Source organism: Salmo salar, chromosome 14, assembly GCF_965601325.2.
Source record: "Salmo salar chromosome 14, fSalSal1, whole genome shotgun sequence".
NCBI classification, from domain to species: Eukaryota; Metazoa; Chordata; class Actinopteri; order Salmoniformes; family Salmonidae; genus Salmo; species Salmo salar.
In genome coordinates, this window is record NC_138304.1 from 39,223,068 (window position 1) to 39,247,215 (window position 24,148).

Genomic DNA, 24,148 nt, shown 5'->3' on the forward strand with positions numbered 1-24,148 from the left:
ATGTGGGGGATGAAAAGTTCAGTCTCCTTTTGGATGAGTCCGCTGATGTCAGTGTCTCGAAATACCTGGGTGTGGTGATTCGGTATTTCAGTGCTAAAAAAATAACCGTTGTGTCCACATTTCTCGGGTTGGTTGAATTGGAGGGGGGCGATGCCAGATCAATAGCAAAGGCGTTAGTTGAGTTTCTTGAGAAGTGTAACCTTAAAAAAGAGAATATTCAGGTATTGGCACTGATAATGCGTCCGTGATGACTGGGATGCACAACGAGGTGCACATGATTTTAAAGGAAGAATGTGCGTTGCCCAATTTGGTACTCATCTGCTGTGTATGCCGTTCTTTACACTTGGCTGTCAGTGCAGCATCCAGAGAAACCATCCCTAGGAGTGTTGAGTACTTAATCAGGGAAACCTACAACTGGTTTCCGATTTCCCCAAAACGGCGCGAGGCATACAAAGCAGTGTATGCCACCATTAATTGTGGCCAGAAACCCCTGCAGATCATCAAAGTGTGTGCCACACGTTGGCTATCGATTGAGCCTGCGGTAACTCGTATATTGAGCCAGTGGGAAGAACTGAACTTTGAGGTGACCAAGGCCAGTGAGCGTTGCTACATGGCGGATGTGCTCCACACCATGTACATGGACAAGACCAACTATGTCTACCTGACAAGTCATTTGAGGGAGAGCAAATAGATCCTGTCAAGCTTTTGGACAATCTGGTACACCTCTTAACATCAATTTGCAGCAGAGTAGTCAACCCTATGGAAATCATTGATGTCCTGAAGTATGCCATTGATGGACATCTCAGACCATCACCACACCTTGGGTATGTTTTCGAGAGCACGGTGTACCAACTCAGTCTTGCGCCAGAGGACGAAAAGGTCATTCGGAGACAGTGCATCAACTACATTGTTGCTTTAAGCAAGGAGCTGCAAGCAAGGCTCCCAGACAACCTAGAAGCCTTGCGAAACATGGCCTTGTTCAGTGTTAAGGAAACGCTAAAGCACAATAAAAGCACCACTGAAATGATTAAAGTAGCTGAGTGTCACGTCCTGACCAGCAGAGGGTGTAGTTGTGTAGTATTTTGGTCAGGACGTGGCAGAAGATGTCTGTGTCTGTTTGTTCTTGGTTGTATGTTTCTATGTTGGTCTGTGTGGCTCCCGATCAGGGACAGCTGGTTATCGTTGTTCCTGATTGGGAGTCATATATTAGGTGTGTGTTTTTCACTTGGGTTTGTGGGTTGTTGCGCTAGCACTGCTATTATTTTGTATGTATAGCCTGTCGTGAGTCGTTCTTGTTTATTGTTTTCCGTGTTTGCGTTATTCTTTATCATTAAAGATGAGTATCCACATCCCGCTTGCATTTTGGTCATCCATTCCCAACGACAGCCGTTACAATGAGCTACTGGGATACCAGCCCCAAACAATTGATCAAATTGTTTCCCAATGGAGAAACATCCATCTGTTTAGGTGGGACTCAACTGAAAATACAGTCAAGTTTTGGAGTGAAGTGAATAAATACACGAACTCTTCCGGGTCAAATCCATTTGAAGAACTGTGTGAAGCTGCACTCGCTTTGCCACACTCAAATGCGGAGGTTGAACGGCTGTTCAGCCAAATGAGTGTGGTCAAGTCAAAGTTAAGATATAGAATGTCACTGCACACTCTCAACTCCATACTCCTGGTACGGTATGGACTGAAGCTGGCTGGTGATACCTGTTACCAGCATAAACTACCAAGTGAAGTTCTGTAGCAGTTTGGCACCACAGCAGCATACAGCTTCAAGGCCACTCCATCCTCTTGTGCTGGTTCCAGCTCAGTGACAATGCAGTTTGACAGTGAAGATGAAGAGGATTTCCTTGCCAATCTATGATTCATCGTATTTACAGTACATATGCAAGGAGTGAACTTTCTGGAACTGGTGGAGACACAGCTGATGGTGGCAGTGTGAGCGAGAACAGTGGCAATATCTGGAGGAAACCATTGAGCAGCTAGCCAGCTAAGCTGCACAACATCCTGGAGAGAGCTGGAGAGAGATGCCTAGCGCACACATCATTATTGGAGTTAAGTTGCTTGTTCAATAAGATAGCATATATACCTTGTTATTAGCTTGTACCTATGATTGTTGATCAGTTAGGTAGCATGTTAATTAACTACCAATACACTGCTTAAAACTATAATTGTTCAGAATGTGTAGGTTTACTAGTTAAAAAGAAAATACATGAAATGTAATTGTTCAATAATGTGTAATGTGTAATTGTTCAATAATTCAAAGTGTTGTATTTAAAAAATAAAAATATCTGATCATATAAAATGTGTTGTGTTTATATTACTTTTACAAATAAAAATATGTGATAATAAAAAAACAAAGCGAAACTAACAAATGTCAAATCATATTTTTCGCCGAGATGGCCAGTCAATTTGAATAACGTTATTGTGTGTTCTACGTAATGATGCAGTTTTACATTATCACGTAACGACGTCATCACGCAATGACATCACAACGTCATTTAGCAACTTTTAGCAACAAATCGACCTGCCTCTAGCAACTTCCCCTGAAACACTGCCTGTATGTATACGTGTGTGTGTGTTTTCTCATTATACCCCCTTAAAACCCCAAGAAACTCTCATCCCATTTCCTGATATTTTAATGAGATCCTTCCATCCCACTTTCCTGGTATTCTAAAGAGAGCCTTCCATCCCGCTTTCCTGGTATTTTAATAAGAGCCTTCCATCCCGCTGTCCTGGTATTCTAATAAGAGTTTTCCATCTCACTTTCCTGGTATTCTAATAGAGGCCTTCCATCCCACTGTCCTGGTATTCTAATAAGAGCCTTCTATCCTGTTTTCCTGGTATTCTAATAAGAGCCTTCCATCCTGCTGTCCTGGTATTCTATTAAGAGCCTTCTGTCCTGCTGTCCTGGTATTCTAATAAGAGCCTTCTATCCTGGTATTCTATTAAGAGCCTTCTGTCCTGGTATTCTAATAAGAGCCTTCTGTCCTGGTATTCTAATAAGAGTTTTCTATCCTGCTGTCCTGGTATTCTATTAAGAGCCTTCTGTCCTGCTGTCCTGGTATTCTAATAAGAGCCTTCTATCCTGGTATTCTATTAAGAGCCTTCTGTCCTGGTATTCTAATAAGAGCCTTCTGTCCTGGTATTCTAATAAGAGTTTTCTATCCTGCTGTCCTGGTATTCTATTAAGAGCCTTCCATCCTGCTGTCCTGGTATTCTATTAAGAGCCTTCTGTCCTGCTGTCCTGGTATTCTAATAAGAGCCTTCTGTCCTGGTATTCTAATAAGAGTTTTCTATCCTGCTGTCCTGGTATTCTATTAAGAGCCTTCTGTCCTGCTGTCCTGGTATTCTATTAAGAGCCTTCTGTCCTGCTGTCCTGGTATTCTAATAAGAGCCTTCCATCCTGCTGTCCTGGTATTCTAATAAGAGCCTTCCATCCTGCTGTCCTGGTATTCTATTAAGAGCCTTCTGTCCTGCTGTCCTGGTATTCTAATAAGAGCCTTCCGTCCTGCTGTCCTGGTATTTTAATAAGATCCTTCCATCCTGCTGTCCTGGTATTCTATTAAGAGCCTTCCATCCTGCTGTCCTGGTATTCTAATAAGAGCCTTCTGTCCTGCTGTCCTGGTATTCTAATAAGAGCCTTCCGTCCTGCTGTCCTGGTATTCTATTAAGAGCCTTCCATCCTGCTGTCCTGGTATTCTAATAAGAGCCTTCTGTCCTGCTGTCCTGGTATTCTAATAAGAGCCTTCCGTCCTGCTGTCCTGGTATTCTAATAAGAGCCTTCTGTCCTGCTGTCCTGGTATTCTAATAAGAGCCTTCCGTCCTGCTGTCCTGGTATTCTATTAAGAGCCTTCTGTCCTGCTGTCCTGGTATTCTAATAAGAGCCTTCCATCCTGCTGTCCTGGTATTCTAATGACAGCCTGCCTGTCTTTCTGTGATTGCTGCCATTGTTATGCAAATGAGAGTGCCGCACACAAAGAGAACGAGAGAGGAAATTGACCTTTTCTCCGCCAATCGTAAAAGTGCTGCATGCGCTCTCCCTATCTCTCTCCATCTGTCCTTTTATCTCTTGATCCTTTCTTTATAAGCCTCACACAATTGCTGTGACAATCGGCTCATCTGGAAAACCTACAATTAGGTACACCTCGTCATCTCATCTGCCCGCTATCTATCTAATACGTTCTCTCTCAGCACCTGGTTAAGGTCTGCTATATTCTCTCCCCTAATCTGTTATCCTGTATTTGGGTAAGGTAGTTATGCATTTGGAGGCTCTCCTTTGTGTGGAGAATAATGTTAGTTTAAACACTCTTAGTGTGGTGAATTTATTGGAGATTTGAGGTGTTTCCGTCTCTCTCTTTATGCTCCACCAGCCGTTCAAAGAGAGATCCATATGCTCTCACACATAGTATTAATCTTTTAGTTAAAACCCCTTTATCTTAATCTATATGCAGTTAACAATCTCCAGTTAACATTCCATGTTGTTTCTCAAGCTAGAACACTTACACACAGTGGATAGATCAGTTCTGTGGTGTACGAGGTTGAGTGAGGCGATAGGTGGCCAGTTCTCTCATTAAAAGCATGTGTTAATGAAGTGCTGTTAAAAACACAAAACTCCTGGATCCATTTTACACTCTGCTGCTCTCACACCAGGCAGAAGATCAATAGGCAATCTGCAATTCTGCTCACCGCAAATAAACTGGGTCTGGACACTGAGCATCACACACACAGATACAAACATCAGCCTACACAAATAGAGAACACCTCTCTTTCCCAGTCACACCACACAAATACACACAACATTTTGTTCATTTAGCAGACACACTTATCCAGAGCAAGTAGGGTTAAGCACCTTGCTCAAGTGCACAGCAGCAGATTTTTCACCTAGTCACCTCGGGGATTTGAACCAGTGACCTTTTGGTTACCGGCCCAATATTCTTAACTGCTAGGCTACTTGCCACCCTCACACACACATACCATTTCTTTACCAGTGCTGCAGTCTCCTTGAATGTCTGTTTTCCCATCCCTGCTGAGTGCCATTATATAGTCCTGATCGTCAGAGCTCTTTGTTTCTGTCAGGTGTTTGTTTACTGGCTCTGTTACAAAAGCTACAGCTGTATTACCGCTCTGAGTTAAAAACTGGACATACACATTGACCCCAGAAGCATACAGACAACCGTGGCTCTTTAGAAGATATGAATGTTGAAAGCCTTGAAAACAGCCCGATAAAAGGGCTACGTACAACTTATCTTCGACCGAGTGGTATTCCTTCATTCTGTGGGTTTGAAGTGTCTCTATCTTTACGCATCTTAATGAATGTCTCTTTATTTTGGCTGAATGCAAAGTGTTTCTGTAAGGTCTTAAGAACAGGGCTTCATTTAAGAGGCGATACTCCAGAGAGTTGATACTCCAATGGAGAGAGGTAAAATGTGGCAAAATGACCGTGTGTGTTTGCAGGAGGGCTTTACGTGCGCGTGTCTGGCATGTGATTCAGTCTCAAGACGTGGTCAATGGGGTCTATTGTGTGGGATCAGAGTGACTGAGGGAGGGAGAGGTAAACAGACAGACAGAGGGGAGTGTGTGTGTGGTTTGGTGTTAACCCCCTGGGATCTTGTCATGCTAATTCTCCATGGCAGGAGTCCAGATGAAGACTTCAGAAAGCAGAGGAATTATAGACCAATAGGATAATGAATGAAGGACTGGACTAGTCAACTGAACAGGGAAGTTTTCTCAAGGGTTTCACAGCAGTCAGAGCTGGGAACCACAATGAAAACACTCATCCCATTATATATGTAGTTAGGGAAGCTCTTTACTTTTGCACACAACTTTATTCAAGAACATTCTTTCTTGTATTTTCCTCAAACGTTGAGCTCCCCAGTTGTATCACAGTAGTCTGTCTGTCTGTCTGTCTGTCTGTCTGTCTGTCTGTCTGTCTGTCTGTCTGTCTGTCTGTCTGTCTGTCTGTCTGTCTGTCTGTCTGTCTGTCTGTCTGTCTGTCTGTCTGTCTGTCTGTCAGTTAGTTTGTCCATTCGTCTGTCAATCTCACACATACACACATGTGTCTGTCTATCTGTTAGGTCAGGGGGATGGGCTGTTAGCTGTCAGACCTCTATTTTGGTACGGATCAATCCCACAGAGCCTTTCATCTGTCCCTTTCGATAGAGCAGTCACATGACACACACACTTCTCTGCAGGACAGCCTCAAAATCAGATGCTCGCCCTGCAGTCGATACACACACACCCTCTGGCCTAGTCTCTGGTGGCAGTGTCCTGTCTGACAGCCACATTAGTCTAAGGGATCAAAGTGAAAGGGAATTGGATTTTCCTCTGCTGGGGGGTGAGGATAGGCATTTATCAGTGTGTGTGTGTGTGTGTGTGTGTGTGTGTGTGTGTGTGTGTGTGTGTGTGTGTGTGTGTGTGTGTGTGTTTTGTGTGGCATTTATCTCAGTGAGATAGTGATTTCATTTAAGGTGATGTATCACCGTCTTTACCCAGTATAGAGCTGTAGGGCTCCCCAGTGATGTTACTGACCTTCCCTGACAACCCATCTCCCCTTTCCACCCCCTCTCCCTCCTTCCCCTTCCCCTCTCCCTCCATCTCCCCCTTCCACCCCCTCTCCCTCCTTCCCCTCTCCCTCCACCTTCCTCTTCCACCTCCACTCTCCCTCCTCTCCCTCCTCCCCTCTCCCTCCTCTCCTTCCCCTTCCTCCCCCTCTCCTTCCCCCTGTCTTCCTCCTCTCCCTCTTCCCCTCTCACTCCTCCCCCTCTCCCTCCTCACCTACCTCTCACTTATTTTATTCTGTATTTCTCTCCCCTGCCCTTCTCCCCTGACAACCATATTCTCCCCCATACCCTCTCCACTCTCACCCCAATCTCACCCTTCTCCCTCCTCTTTCAATCTTCACCTGTCTTTCCTCACCTCTCTTACCCTGTCTCACACCTCCCCCACATCTCCTCCTCTTTCTTCCCCATCTCTCACCTTCCTTGTTCAACCCACTTCCTCCTCCCGTCCTTTCCTCCCTCTCTCTCTCTCTTTCTCTCTCGAATCCCATCTCCCTCCATCTCCTCCATCCTCCTTTCCTCCCTCTCCCTTCATCTCCTCCATCCTCCTTTCCTCCCTCTCCTTCCATTTCCTCCCTCCTCCAATCTTCCCTCTCCTCCCTCCTCCTTTCCTCCCTCTTCTTCCCTCTTCCTCCCCCTCCTCCCTCTCTCTCCTCCCATCTCCCTCCGTCTCCTCTCTCCTCCTTTCCTCCCTCTCCTTCCATCTCCCTCCCTCTCCTACCTCATTATCTCTGCCCGGTTCTTCCCAGCATCTTTGATTGGAGAAATGTTGCCTATTCATCACTATTGACACAGTAGTATAGTAGTATTGGCTGTGTTTACAAACTGTACCACACACACACACAGGGACACTTAACATCTCCTTCCAGTGTGTGTGTGTGCATGCGTGCGTGCGTGCGTGCGTGCGTGCGTGCGTGCGTGTGTGTGTGTGTGTGTGTGTGTGTGTGTGAGAGAGAGATTGGAACCACATTCCCTTCTCTGGCTATAGGAGGTGTCGTCTGTGGGGGGCCATGTAAAGAAACAGGGACTACTGTGTGGGCACTTTGTTAATAATTTGTTTTCCACCAGGTGCCGGGCGGGGAATCAGACCTGTCAATCAATCACACAACACACACAGGTGTTCAATACCCCCCCCCCATCCATTTACCCCAAAAAGCTGATCAGTATTCATGAGATCTCAAGAGACAGCCTTCTGCACACAGACACACATCACACACACACACACACACACACACACACACACACACACACACACACACACACACACACACACACACACACACACACACACACACACACACACACACACACACACACACCCTTGTGGATTGGCACATAGTAATTATCTTCTGGTGTTTATGGAAGGCCCTGATTAGAAGCTGTCACTGTGAATGGTGACGACATGCCATGCTGTACCCCAGAGAGAGAGAGAAAGAGAGGTGGGAGAGAGAGAGAGGAGAGAGGAGAGAGGAGAGAGAGAGAAAGAGAGGGAGAGAGGTGGGAGAGAGGAGAGAGAGAGAGGGAGGGGAGATAGGTGGGAGAGAGGGAGAAAGACTAAATGAGATTGGTCTCCACTGTGACTATTTACTTCTCCTCTCTTCCCATCTATGTGGAGTGTTGTTCTGTTCTGTGTTGTTCTGTATTTTCCTGTGTCCTCAGATAAGCCAGTATATATGTTTTGTGTTCTGTGTTGTTCTTTATTTTTCTGTGTCCTCAGATAAGCCAGTATATATGTATAGTGTTCTGTGTTGTTCTGTATTTGTCTGTGTCCTCAAATAAGCCAGTATATACTGGCTTATCTGTGTCCTCAGATAAGCCAGTATATATGTACTGTGTTCTGTGTTGTTCTGTATTGTTCTGTGTCCTCAGATAAGTCAGTATATATGTTTTGTGTTCTGTATTGTTCTGTGTCCTCAGATAAGCCAGTATATATGTATTGTGTTCTATGTTGTTCTGTATTTGTCTGTGTCCTCAGATAAGCCAGTATATATTTATTGTGTTCTGTGATGTTCTGTATTTGTCTGTGTCCTCAGATAATCCAGTATATATGTACTGTGTTCTGTGTTGTTCTGTGTCCTCAGATAAGCCAGTATATATGTTTTGTGTTCTGTGTTGTTCTGTATTGTTCTGTGTCCTCAGATAAGCCAGTACAGTGGGGGGAAAAAGTATTTGATCCCCTGCTGATTTTGTACGTTTGCCCACTTACAAAGAAATGATCAGTCTATAATTTTAATGGTAGGTTTATTTGAACAGTGAGAGACAGAATAACAACAAAAATATCCAGAAAAACGCATGTCAAAAATGTTATAAAATGATTTGTATTTTAATGAGGGAAATAAGTATTTGACCCCTCTGCAAAACATGACTTAGTACTTAGTGGCAAAACCCTTGTTGGCAATCACAGAGGTCAGACATTTCTTGTAGTTGGCCACCAGGTTTGCACACATCTCAGGATGGATTTTGTCCCACTCCTCTTTGCAGATCTTCTCCAAGTCATTAAGGTTTCGAGGCTGACGTTTGGCAACTCGAACCTTCAGCTCCCTCCACAGATTTTCTATGGGATTAAGGTCTGGAGACTGGCTAGGCCACTCCAGGACCTTAATGTGCTTCTTCTTGAGCCACTCATTTGTTGCCTTGGCCGTGTGTTTTGGGTCATTGTCATGCTGGAATACCCATCCACGACCCATTTTCAATGCCCTGGCTGAGGGAAGGATGTTCTCACCCAAGATTTGACGGTACATGGCCCCGTCCATCGTCCCTTTGATGTGGTGAAGTTGTCCTGTCCCCTTAGCAGAAAAACACCACCAAAGCATAATGTTTCCACCTCCATGTTTGACGGTGGAGATGGTGTTCTTGGGGTCATAGGCAGCATTCCTCCTCCTCCAAACACGGCGAGTTGAGTTGATGCCAATGAGCTCCATTTTGGTCTCATCTGACCACAACACTTTCACCAGTTGTCCTCTGAATCATTCAGATGTTCATTGGCAAACTTCAGACGGGCATGTATATGTATTCTTGAGCAGGGGGACCTTGCGGGCGCTGCAGGATTTCAGTCCTTCACGGCGTAGTGTGTTACCAATTGTTTTCTTGGTGACTATGGTCCCAGCTGCCTTGAGATCATTGACAAGATCCTCCCATGTAGTTCTGGGCTGATTCCTCACCGTTCTCATGATCATTGCAACCCCACGAGGTGAGATCTTGCATGGAGCCCCAGGCCGAGGGATATTGACAGTTCTTTTGTGTTTCTTCCATTTGCGAATAATAGCACCAAATGTTGTCACCTTCTCACCAAGCTGCTTGGCGATGGTCTTGTAGCCGATTCCAGCCTTGTGTAGGTCTACAATCTTGTCCCTGACATCCTTGGAGAGCTCTTTGGTCTTGGCCATGGTGGAGAGTTTGGAATCTGATTGATTGATTGATTGCTTCTGTGGACAGGTGTCTTTTTTACAGGTAACAAGCTGCGGTTAGGAGCACTCCCTTTAAGAGTGTGCTCCTAATCTCAGCTCGTTACCTGTATAAAAGACACCTGGGAGCCAGAAATCTTTCTGATTGAGAGGGGGTCAAATACTTATTTCCCTCATTAAAATGCAAATCAATTTATAACATTTTTGACATGCGTTTTTCTGGATATTTTTGTTGTTATTCTGTCTCTCACTGTTCAAATAAACCTACCATTAAAATTATAGACTGATCCTTTCTTTATCAGTGGGCAAACGTACAAAATCAGCAGGGGATCAAATACTTTTTCCCCCCACTGTATATATGTTTTGTGTTCTGTATTGTTCTGTGTCCTCAGATAAGCCAGTATATATGTATTGTGTTCTGTGTTGTTCTGTATTGTTCTGTGTCCTCAGATAAGCCAGTATATATGTTTTGTGTTCTGTATTGTTCTGTGTCCTCAGATAAGCCAGTATATATGTTTTGTGTTCTGTATCGTTCTGTGTCCTCAGATAAGCCAGTATATATGTTTTGTGTTCTGTATTGTTCTGTGTCCTCAGATAAGCCAGTATATATGTATTGTGTTCTGTGTTGTTCTGTATTGTTCTGTGTCCTCAGATAAGCCAGTATATATTTACATTTACATTTAAGTCATTTAGCAGACGCTCTTATCCAGAGCGACTTACAAATTGGTGCATTCACCTTATGATATCCAGTGGAACAACCACTTTACAATAGTGCATCTAAATCTTTTAAGGGGGGGGATACAATATATGTATTGTGTTCTGTGCATTAATGTGAATGTGTTGTTCTTTCTCTTCTCAGGTAAGCCAGTGATGATCATCACAGAATTTATGGAGAATGGATCCCTGGATACCTTCCTGAAGGTTAGTTGGGGTTTTAGACTGGGTTTCTGAATAAGCACTTTGTGACATCTGCTGATCTAAAAAGTGCTTTATAAATACTTTTTATTGATTTTATTGAGTTTGTTCTGCACACACACACACACACACCCATACACACACCCATACACACACACACGCACGCACACACACACACACACACACACACACACACACACACACACACACACACACACACACACACACACACACACACACACACACACACACACACACACACACACACACACACACACACACACACACCCATACACACACACACTACCCACTTAGTCATTCTGCCTGTATATTAAGACAGTCTGCATCTTGAGCTGCTCCATAGTGTTTGAAGATCTCTCCTGATTGAAACAGGGATGGAAAGTAAAACAAATTGATTGTAGAGAAACTACTAGTTCCTCATTCAGTTCAGAGTCTTTTCAGTTCTGAAAGAACACCACTCAACCCCACTGGCCTCACTCCTACTGAATGATTTCACAATAACATCTGTGGAGGACAGATTCACTCACAAACCCAGACACACTGCGTCAGTAATGTTTAGAGTTGCCCTTGGTATATATAGCTGAACCAGCAGATGACCCTGAGTGTTATGTCCACCTCCCCACTCCTATATCCATCCACTAGACCGTAATCCTGTTATAGCTAGCTTACGTTATCTCACAGCAATATCAGCCCACGTCATCTCCAATTCTACCACACACACACACACACACACACACACGCAAAGGCATGCATACACACACACACACACACACACCGGTTCTCTCTCATTCTCAGAGCAATATCCATCCACACTACCGGTCAAAAGTTTTAGAACACCTACTCATTCAAGGGATTTTCTTTATTTTTACTTTTTTCAACATTGTAGAATAATAGTGAAGACATCACAACTATGAAATAACACATATGGAATCATGTAGTAACCAGAAAAGTGGAAAACAAATCAAAATATATGTTATATTTAAGATTCTTCAATAGCCACTCTTTGACTTGATGACAGCTTTGCACACCCGTGGCATTCTCTCAACCAGCTTCATGAGGTAGTCACCTGGAATGCATTTCAATTAACAGGTGTGCCTTCTTAAAGGTACATTTGTGGAATTTCATTCCTTCTTAACCACGTTGTCCGATTTCAAAAAGGTTTTACGGTAATTCAACACATCAGGTAATTCAACACATCAGGTATCCACGTCCTGTCAGAATCTGTCTCAGGGTTTTGCCTGCCAAATGAGTTCTGTTATACTCACAGACACCATTCAAACAGTTTTAGAAACTTTAGGGTGGTTTCTACCCATATATAATAAGTATATGCATATTCTAGTTACTGGGTAGGATTAGTAACTAGATTAAATCGGGTTCGTTTTTTTATCCAGCCGTGAAAATACTGCCCCCTAGCCCCAACAGGTTAATGCCTTTCAGCCAATAATTTGTGTTGTGATAAGGTGGGGGGGTATACCAAAGCCCTATTTTGTAAAAGACCAAGTCCATATTATGGCAAGAACAGCTCAAATAAACAAAGAGAAACGACAGTCCATCATTACTTTAAGACATGAAGGCCAGTCAATACGGAACATTTCAAGAACTTTGATAGTTTCTTCAAGCGCAGTCGCAAAAACCATCAAGCTCTATGATGAAACTGGCTCTCATGAGGACCGCCACAGGAAAGGAAGACCCAGAGTTACCCTTGCTGCACAGGATAAGTTCATTAGAGTTACCAGCCTCAGAAATTGCAGCCCAATTGCAGCCTGGAGGTGTCTTATACACCTCCAGGCTGTGTAAGGGCTATTTTACCAAGAAAGAGAATGATGGAGTGCTGCATCAGATGACCTGGCCTCCACAATCCCCGGACGTCAACCAAATTGAGATGGTTTGTGGTGAGTCGGACCGTAGAGTGAAGGAAAAGCAGCCAACATGTGGCAAGTCCTTCAAGCTGGTTGAGAGAATGCCAAGAGTGTGCAAAGCTGTCATTAAGGCAAAGGGTGGCTACTTTGAAGAATCTCAAATATAAAATATATTTTGATTTGTTTAACACTTTTTTGGTTACTACATGATTCCATATGTGTTATTTTATAGTTTTGATGCCTTCATTATTATTCTACAATGTAGAAAATAGTACAAATAATGAAAACCCTTTGATGAGTAGGTGTTGTAAAACTATGGACTGGTAGTGTATCTCCTCTACTGGTGTTTCAGCAGCTGTGGAGTAAGTTAATTAGGTCTTGTTTTGTGAAATGCTGATTGATTGCTCTGTCTCTCTAACCCACAGACTTCCTCCTTTAACAATCTCTCCTCATAGCACTTCCAGTAAGGGATATGAGAGAGAAGGGGGGAGTGGGGGTTGGAGAGTGGAAGGGTGGGAGACAGAGGGAGGAGAAAGAAATGGGGTGAGAGAGAGAGAGGGAGAGAGGGGTGAAAGTGAAATAGAATGAAAGACAGAGAGAGAGAGAGAGAGGGGTGAAAGTGAGAGAGAGAGAGAGAGCGAGAGAGAGAGAAAGAGAGAGAGAGATGCATTGTTTTTGTGACCAGTGCTTCTTCATTGATCTGGGGTCTAATGAAACCCGTGTAACTCTGTGTTTAGCCTATTACCCATAAAACTGATCTCAGAATGATATTGGCTTTTTATGACAGTCATTATGCTCACTACCCAGATCAAACATCGCCAACGTGTGTGTGTGTGTGCGTGTGTGTGTGTGTGTGTGTGTGTGTGTGTGTGTGTTTGAGAGAGCAGTCTTCTTTCTCTTCCCTGTCAGTTTTCATCATCATTTAGCCAGATTATCGTGGAGGGGAATGGGCTCCACTTAAAGAGAACTGTATCTGTATTGCGGTAATGAGAGTGGTAACAGTGGTGATCTGTTCTCAGTGATACAGCCTGCTGTATATTAGTAGAGGAACTGTGGAGAAGGATTTATGAGATAGAGTCAGGCTGGGGGTGTTATTCACAGAGCAGGACTGCTTTGGTGGTAACACAATGTGCATATGTGTGTTCAATGAAATTCAAGCCAATTCAATAAACTTTATTGTTCCCCAAGGGTATATTGTTGCTGGGCTGATGGTGACAACACCGACAGAACATACAACAGCTAACATCTCTCTCTCTCTCTCTCTCTCTCTCTCTGTCTCTCTCTCTCTCTCCATTTCTCCCCCACCCCTCCCTCTCTCTGTATCTCCCTCTCCCTCTTTCCAATAGAAACAAGACGGTCAGTTCACAGTGATCCAGCTGGTGGGCATGCTGCGTGGCATCGCGTCGGGCATGAAGTACCTGTCTGACATGAGCTACGTTCACCGAGACCTGGCCGCCCGCAACATCCTGGTCAACAGCAACCTGGTGTGTAAGGTGTCTGACTTCGGCCTGTCACGAGTACTGGAGGACGACCCTGAGGCAGCATACACCACACAGGTAAGACAGACACACACCTTTATACCACATGGGTAAGACAGACACACATCATTATGCCACACGGGTAAGACAGACACTCACCTTTATACCACATGGGTAAGACAGACACTCACCCTTATAACACACGGGTAAGACAGACACACACCATTATGCCACACGGGTAAGACAGACACACACCATTATGCCACGCGGGTAAGACAGACACACACCATTATACCACATGGGTAAGACAGACACTCACCCTTATACCACATGGGTAAGACAGACACTCACCCTTATAACACACGGGTAAGATAGACACTCACCCTTATACCACATTGGTAAGACAGACACACATCATTATGCCACATGGGTAAGACAGACACTCACCCTTATACCACATGGGTAAGACAGACATACATCATTATGCCACACGGGTAAGACAGACACTCACCCTTATACCACATGGGTAAGACAGACACACACCCTTATACCACACGGGTAAGACAGACACACACCATTATGTCACATGGGTAAGACAGATACACACCATTATGCCACATGGGTAAGACAGACACACACCCTTGTCCCACAAGGGTAAGACAGACACACCCTTACACCACACGGGTAAGACAGACACACACCCTTATACCACACGGGTAAGACAGACACACACCTTTATACCACACGAGTAAGACAGACACACACCTTTATACCACACGGGTAAGAGAACCGAGAATGTGTTATGTGAAGGATTATTGCATTTAAATCCTTGTTTTTGAAAGGCTCATACATGATGGTGCAATTGGAATTTGCTTAGACAGTAAATATTTGTATTAATGTTAAAGTGAGGCCTGTTTCTGGTGCATGTATTTCATGATACTTGTTTGCTACAACACCTTGCTACAAGTGGCAACTTTGTTTCAAAGTTTCATCACTTCATTGTAAAGAGACACCGTTACTGTGAAAACAGTAAAATCAAATCAAATTTGATTTGTCACATGCTCCGAATAGAACACCTTACAGTGAAATGCTTACTTACAAGGCCTTAATCAGCCATGCAGGTTTAAAATATATAATAATAATAATTAAAGAGCAGCAGTAAAATAACAGTAACGAGGCTGTATACAGGGGGTACCGGGACAGAGTCAATGTGGAGGCTGTATACAGGGGGTACCGGTACAGAGTCAATGTGGAGGCTGTATACAGTGGGTACCGGGACAGAGTCAATGTGGAGGCTGTATACAGGGGGTACCGGTACAGAGTCAATGTGGAGACTATATACAGGGGGTACCGGTACAGAGTCAATGTGGAGGCTGTATACAGGGGGTACCGGTACAGAGTCAATGTGGAGGCTATATACAGGGGGTACCGGTACAGAGTCAATGTGGGGGCCGTATACAGGGGGTACCGGTACAGAGTCAATGTGGAGGCTGTATACAGGGGGTACCGGTACAGAGTCAATGTGGAGACTATATACAGGGGGTACCGGTACAGAGTCAATGTGGAGGCTGTATACAGGGGGTACCGGTACAGAGTCAATGTGGAGGCTATATACAGGGGGTACCGGTACAGAGTCAATGTGGGGGCCGTATACAGGGGGTACCGGTACAGAGTCAATGTGGAGGCTATATACAGGGGGTACCGGTACAGAGTCAATGTGGAGGCTATATACAGGGGGTACCGGTACAGAGTCAATGTGGAGGCTATATACAGGGGGTACCGGTACAGAGTCAATGTGGAGGCTATATACAGTGGGTACCGGGACAGAGTCAATGTGGAGGCTATATACAGGGGGTACCGGGACAGAGTCAATGTGGAGGCTATATACAGGGGGTGCCGGGACAGAGTCAATGTGCGGGGGCACCGGTTAGTTGAGGTAATTGAGGTAATATGTACATGTAAGTAAAGTGACTATGCATAGATTATAAACAGAGAGTAGCAGCAGCGTAAAAGGGGGTGGGGGGGACAATGCAAATAGTCTGGGTAGCCATTTGATTAGCTCTTCAGGAGTCTTATGGCTTGGGGGTAGAAGTTGTTAAGAAGCTTTTTTAACCGAGACTTGGCGCTAAGGTAGCGCTTGCCTTGCGGTTTCAGAGAGAACAGTCTATGAATTGGGTGGCTGGAGTTTAACCTCTATGGGCTAGGTGGGACGCTTCCTTCCCACCTACTCAACAGCCAGTTGAATCCTGTGGCGCGTTATTCAAATACCTTAGATATGATATTACTTCAATTTTTCTAAAATATGACTATTTTACAGCATTTTAAAGATAAGACTCTCGTTAATCTAACCACACTGTCCGATTTCAAAAAGGCTTTACAACGAAAGCAAAACATTAGATTATGTCAGCAGAGTACCCAGCCAGAAATAATCAGACACCCATTTTTCAAGCTAGCATATAATGTCACATAAACCCAAACCACAGCTAAATGTAGCACTAACCTTTGATGATCTTCATCAGATGACAACCCTAGGACATTATGTTATACAATGCATGCATGTTTTGTTCAATCAAGTTCATATTTATATCAAAAACCAGCTTTTTACATTAGCATGTGACTAGCATGTGACTAGCATTCCCACCGAACACTGCCGGTGATTTACTAAATTACTCACGATAAACGTTCACAAAAAGCATAACAATTCTTTTAAGAATTATAGATACAGAACTCCTCTATGCACTCGATATGTCCGATTTTAAAATAGCTTTTCGGTGAAAGCACATTTTGCAATATTCTCAGTAGATAGCCCGGCATCACAGGGCTAGCTATTTAGACACCCAGCAAGTTTAGCACTCATCAAAGTCAGATTTACTATAAGAAAAATGTTATTATCTTTGTTGTCTTCGTCAGAATGCACTCCCAGGACTTCTACTTCAATAACAAATGTTGGTTTGGTCCAAAATAATCCATCGTTATATCCAAACAGCGGCGTTTTGTTCGTGCGTTCTAGACACTATCCTAAAGGGTAAATAAGGGTGGCGAGCATGGCGCAATTCGTGACAAAAGAATTCTAAATATTCCATTACCGTACTTCGAAGCATGTCAACCGCTGTTTAAAATCCATTTTTATGCCATTTTTCTCATAAAAAAGCGATAATATTCCGACCGGGAATCTGCGTTTAGATAAACAGACAAAGGAAAAGAAAGCATTCGGTCGAAGCGGGCACGCGCCTAAGCCCATAGTACTCTGAGTGGCCACTTGCCAAAAGCGATAAAGTGTTTCAGCCAGAGCCTGCCTCGATATCGTTCAGCTTTTTCCCGGGCTCTGAGACCCTATGGAAGCCGTAGGAAGTGTCACGTTATTGCACAGATCCTGAGTCTTCAATAAAAAGAGCCAAGATGAAACACTACTTCTCAGACAGGCCACTTCCTGCTTGAAATCTTCTCAGGTTTTGGCCTGCCATAGGAGTTCTGTTATACTCACAGACACCATTCAAACAGTTTTAGAAACTTTAGTGTGTTTTCTATCCAAAGCCAATAATTATATGCATATTCTAGTTACTGGGCAGGAGTAGTAACCAGATTAAATCGGGTACGTTTTTTATCCAGCCGTGTCAATACTGCCCCCTAGCCCTAACAGGTTAAAGTTGAAGCTCTCAACCTGCTCCACTGCAGCCCCGTTGATGAGAATGGGGGTGTGCTCGGTCCTCTTTTTCCTGTAGTCCACAATCACCTCCTTTGTCTTGATCAGGTTGAGGGAGAGGTTGTTGTCCTTGCACCACACAGCCAGGTCTCTGACCTCTTCCCTATAGGCTGTCTCATTGTTGTTGGTGATCAGGCCTACCACTGTTGTGTCATCTGCAAACTTAATGATGGTGTTGGAGTCATGCCTGGCCATGCAGTCATGAGTGAACAGGGATTACAGGATGGGACTGAGCACGCACCCCTGGGGACCCCCGTGTTGAGGATCAGCGTGGCAGATGTGTTGTTACCTACCCTTACCTACCCTTACCTGGGTACGGGCCATCAGGAAATCCAGGATCCAGTTGCAGAGGGAGGTGTTTAGTCCCAGGGTCCTTAATCTCAACTGTGCATCTCGTGTTCAAAAAGAAAGGAAGATCATTCATTAAAATGCCTTTATTTGTATTGCATGTTTAATGGCAACAAAGTTTAAAAACTCTGACGCATTTCGGCTGCAAGGCCTTCGTCAGAGAATACACTATTTGATCTGAATGCCTGGTCTTCAGTCAGCTGTTCTACAACGTAATATTCTAAAACTGGCTAGTTTTGTCTTGTCTCATGTCGGCTGTTGTATCTGATCTGTGCTTAACAGTGCCCATTGTCTTCCTACTGGGATAATTGCAGGTTTCGCAAAGAAAAAGCTTTTATTTTCTTACCTCTCTCTCTCAACCCTTCACCCCACGCTCCTCTCACCCGATTAGTCCATTGTCCCTTCCTTTACCCCCTGGAGATGAAGAGAGAGAGCTCGTTCTAATGCCCCATGCCAGATCAACCCCTTTACCCCCTTGGCACTTCCAGAAGATATAAAAGGACTGGATAGGTATAATCCGTTCAGATCTACAAAAAAGCATAGCGGGCAAGGGGTTAGAGGTTGGAATTGGACATATGTATCTTCCTAACTACCCAGCACTCTCCACTCCAGGTGCTAAAAGACCTGCTGGTTTCAAGGTTGCGCCTAACAAGTCCTAATTATTCTAACGAGTTATTAGGCTTAACGAGACATAATGAGTGGTGGGATTAATGTGAATCTGGCTCAGGGTTAGTGGAGAGGAATAAAGTAGCTTGTTGGAGCTGTCAAACTCCTGCCCTATAGGACCTCTAAGACTTGAAGAAGAGGAGAGAGGATGAACCTGTCCAAATATGAACATGGGAATTAAAAACTAACGAGAAGAGAGTGGAGGAACCTGTCCAAATATGAAAATGTGAATTAAAAAGTAACGAGAAGACAGTGGAGAAACTGGTCCAAATGTGAAAATGTGAATTAAAAAGTAACAAGGAGAGAGTGGAATTAAAAGGTTGTGTAATTAAAAAGGTAAAAAAAAAAGCCAGCAGCAAATATGAAGACATTTCATAATCACTGTGCTGTAATGGGGAAAGATAGAAAGCTAGCTAGTAGCCGTTGAGAAGATGTTGAGAAGCTAGTAGCCACTGAGAACATTTTACATGCTATAAATAATGCATTATATTATAACATACAACACAGACATAGCCTTATAACTAATCCTACGTGTAACCCCATTCACTGAGCATTATACACAGGCTGTAAATGGCATAATAAGCAGTGCTGCACTGCATGGTGCCTCATATGATATGCTCACACAAAGACACTTCTCCATCAGTATTCACAGGGAAGTGTTAGAGATGTTTCTTTAATGGAACATTAGCATAGATAGCCCTGGGAGAAGTGTTTCACCTACATCTACATCTACACACACACACACACACACACACACACACACACACACACCACACACACACACACACACACACACACACACACACACATAGACCTACAGACGATATAGAGGAGAGGGAGGTTTAGTAGGAGAGAGAGAAGGAGAGTAAGAGTGAAGCGAGATTAGGAAGAGATGGAGCGAGAGAGAAGGGAGGGATAGAGTTAGAGATAAGAGAGATAAGAGGGAAGGAGTTAGAGAGAGAGACCCACGAAGAATTGGAAAACAAATCAAACATTGATAAACTCCCATATGTGTTAGGTGAAATACCGCAGTGTGAAATCACAGCAGCAAGATATACAGTGCATTCGGAAAGTATTCAAATCCCTTGACTTTTTCTACATTTTATTACGTTACAGCCTTATTCTAAAATGTATTAAATTACATTTTTTCCTCATCAATCTTCACACAATACCCTATAATGACAAAGCAAAATTGAGCTCAGGTGCATCCTGTTTCCATTGATTATCCTTGAGATGTTTCTACAACTTGATTGGAGTCCACCTGTGGTAAATTCAATTCATGGACATGATTTGGAAAGGCACACACCTGTCTTTGTAAGGTCCTACAGATGACAGTGCATGTCAGAGCAAAAACCAAGCCATGAGGTCGAAGGAATTGTCCATAGAGCTCCGAGACAGGATTGTGTCGAGGCACAGATCTGTGGATGGGTACCAAAAATGTCCGCAACATTGAAGGTCTCCAAGATCATAGTGACCTCCATCATTCATAAATGGAAGAAGTTTCGAATCACCAAGACTCTTCCTAGAGCTGGCCGCCCGGCCAGACTGATCAACCATCTCTGTAGCACTCCACCAATCAGGCCTTTATGGTAGAATGGCCAGATGGAAGCCACTCCTCAGTAAAAGGCACATGACAACCCGCTTGGACTTTGCTAAAAGGCACCTAAAGGACTCTCAGACCATGAAAAACAAGATTCTCTGGTCTGATGAAACCAAGTTTGAACTCCTTGGCCTGAATGCCATGCATCACATCTGGATGAAACCTGGCAGACTAGTCAGGATCGAGGGAAATATGAACAAAGCAAAGTACAGAGAGATCCTTAAAGAAAACTTTCTCCAGAGTGCTCAGGACTTCAGAATGGTGCGAAGGTGCACCTTCCAACAGGACAACGACCCTAAGCACACAGCCAAGACAACGCAGGAGTGGCTTCTGGACAAGTCTCTGAATGTCTTTGAGTGGCCCAGCCAGGACTTGAACCCGATCTAAGATCTCTGGAGAGACCTGAAAATAGCTGTGCAACGACACTCCTCATCCAACCTGACAGAGCTTGAGAGGATCTGCAGAGAAGAATGGGATAAAATTCCCAAATACATGTGTGCCAAGCTTGTAGCATCATTCTCAAGAAGACTTGAGGCTGTAATCACTGCCAAATTAGCTTCAACAAAGTAATGAGTAAAGGGTCTGAATACTGAATACTGGGTGAGGGAGCGAGGGAGCGAGGGAGGGAGGGAGGGAGGGAGGGAGGGAGGGAGGGAGGGAGGGAGGGAGGGAGGGAGGGAGGGAGGGAGGGAGGGAGGGAGGGAGGGAGGGATGACAGAAAATTAGAGAGAGAGGGGGGGAGTGAGTGAGGGATAGAGTTAGAGAGAAAGCAAGAGAGAGAGTAAAAGTGGAGCGAGATGAAGAAGAGAGGAGAGAGGGAGAGATGTACTGTAGATAGAGGCTGCTCACTTTGTCTCTTTCATTTGACTTTGACTAGTAAGCTGGGACTATAGGAGTGCAGTAGTAGAATGTTAAAACACTGGTGTGATCCGTGTAGGGTTAGGGTTAGTAGGAGTGCAGCATTAGCAGCATTTTAAAATACTGGTGTGATCTGCATAGGGAGCCAAACAGGCATTATACACAGTCCCCTTTTAAAAGCCTGTTTTCTGCTGAAACTACTCAATATGAAGATTTTCTTAAAATGTTCAGAAATGTTGGTAAATAAGCTTTTATTGATTAAACAGAGATTGGTTTGTTTTTTCACTATCTATTCATGGCATGAGGTTGTTCAATGACAGACGTGGTTTCATCACTTGATGGTTTCATTTTAGAGAGACAAGTAGTTATGTCTTTTTTGCTAAACGATAGACAGTACCGGTCAACAGTTTTAGAACACCTACTCATTCAAGGGTTTTTCTTTATTTTCACAAATTTCTACATTGTATAATAATAGTGAAGACATCACAACTATGGAATAACACATGGAATTATGTTGTAACCAAAAAAGTCAAAATCAAAATATACACTGCTCAAAAAAATAAAGGGAACACAAACAACACAATGTAACTACAAGTCAATCACACTTCTGTGAAATCAAACTGTCCACTTAGGAAGCAACACTGATTGACAATACATTTCACATGCTGTTGTGCAAATGGAATTGACAACAGGGGGAAATTATAGGCAATTAGCAAGACACCCCCAATAAAGGAGTGGTTCGGCAGGTGGTGACCACAGACCACTTCTCAGTTCCTATGCTTCCTGGCTGATGTTTTGGTCACTTTTGAATGCTGGCGGTGCTTTCACTCTAGTGGTAGCATGAGACGGAGTCTACAACCCACACAAGTGGCTCAGGTAGTGCAGCTCATCCAGGATGGCACATCAATGCGAGCTGTGGCAAGAAGGTTTGCTGTGTCTGGCAGCGTAGTGTCCAGAGCATGGAGGCGCTACCAGGAGACGTGGAGGAGGCCGTAGGAGGGCAACAACCCAGCAGCAGGACCGCTACCTCCGCCTTTGTGCAAGGAGGAGCAGGAGGAGCACTGCCAGAGCCCTGCAAAATAACCTCCAGCAGGCCACAAATGTGCATGTGTCTGCTCAAACGGTCAGAAACAGACTCCATGAGGGTGGTATGAGGGCCCGACGTCCACAGGTGGGGGTTGTGCTTACAGCCCAACACCGTGCAGGATGTTTGGCATTTGCCAGAGAACACCAAGATTGGCAAATTCGCCACTGGCGCCCTGTGCTCTTCACAGATGAAAGCAGGTTCACACTGAGCACGTGACAGACGTGACAGAGTCTGGAGACGCCGTGGAGAATGTTCTGTTGCCTGCAACATCCTCCAGCATGACCGGTTTGGCGGTGGGTCAGTCATGGTGTGGGGTGGCATTTTTTGGGGGGGCCACACAGCCCTCCATGTGCTCGCCAGAGGTAGCCTGACTGCCATTAGGTACCGAGATGAGATCCTCAGACAACATGTGAGACCATATGCTGGTGCGGTTGGCCCTGGGTTCCTCCGAATGCAAGACAATGCTAGACCTCATGTGGCTGGAGTGTGTCAGCAGTTCCTACAAGAGGAAGGCATTGATGCAATGGACTGGCCTGCCCGTTCCCCAGACCTGAATCCAATTGAGCACATCTGGGACATCATGTCTCGCTCCATCCACCAACGCCACGTTGCACCACAGACTGTCCAGGAGTTGGCAGATGCTTTAGTCCAGGTCTGGGAGGAGATCCCTCAGGAGACCATCCGCCACCTCATCAGGAGCATGCCCAGGCGTTGTAGGGAGGTCATACAGGCACGTGGAGGCCACACACACTACTGAGCCTCATTGTGACTTGTTTTAAGGACAGTACATCAAAGTTGGATCAGCCTGTAGTGTGGTTTTCCACTTTAATTTTGAGTGTGACTCCAAATCCAGACCTCCATGGGTTGATAAATTGGATTTCCATTGATTATTTTTGTGTGATTTTGTTGTCAGCACATTCAACTATGTAAAGAAAAAAGTATTTAATAAGATTATTTCATTAATTCAGATCTAGGATGTGTTATTCTAGTGTTCCCTTAATTTTTTTGAGCAGTATATTTTATATTTGAGATTCGTCAAAGTTGCCAACCTTTGCCTTGATGACAGCTTTGAACACTGTTGGCATTCTCTCAACCAGCTTCATAAACTGGTCACCTGAAATGTATTTCAAATAATGGGTGTGCCTTGTTAAAAGTTAATTTGTGGAATTTCGTTCCTTCTTAATGCCTTTGAGCCAATCAGTTGTGATGTGACATACGGAAGATAGCCCTATTTTGCAAAATACCAAGTCTATATTATGGCAAGAACAGCTCAAATAAGCAAAGATAAACGACAGTCCATCATTACTTTAAGACATGAAGGTCAGTCAATCCGGAACATTTCAAGAACTTTGAAAGTTTTTTCAAGTGCAGTTGCAAGCGCTATGATGAAACTGGCTCTCATGAGGACCGCCACAGGAAAGGAAGACCCAGCGTTACCTCTGCTGCAGAAGATCAGTTCATTAGAGTTAACTGCACCTCAGATTGCAGCCCAAATAAATGCTTCACAGAGTTCAAGTAACAGACACATCTCACTTGATTGGTATGTGATTCCATGTGTTATTTCATAGTGTTGATGTCTTCACTATTATTCTACAATGTAGAAAATAGTAAAAATAAAGAAAAACCCTTGAATGAGTAGGTGT

At 44.2% G+C, this 24,148-nt stretch overlaps 1 protein-coding gene across 2 annotated transcripts in view; it reads left to right on the forward strand.

The window, feature by feature from the left end:
* Nucleotides 1-24,148, forward strand: part of LOC106569453 (ephrin type-A receptor 3-like) — a 236,274-nt gene that overhangs the window by 207,074 nt on the left and 5,052 nt on the right. For both annotated transcript variants that reach the window (XM_045694301.2, XM_045694302.2), the window contains exons 14-15: nucleotides 10,830-10,891; nucleotides 14,112-14,321. In XM_045694301.2, coding sequence (XP_045550257.1) covers nucleotides 10,830-10,891; nucleotides 14,112-14,321 — 272 coding nt within the window. The remainder of the gene's footprint in view (nucleotides 1-10,829; nucleotides 10,892-14,111; nucleotides 14,322-24,148) is intronic.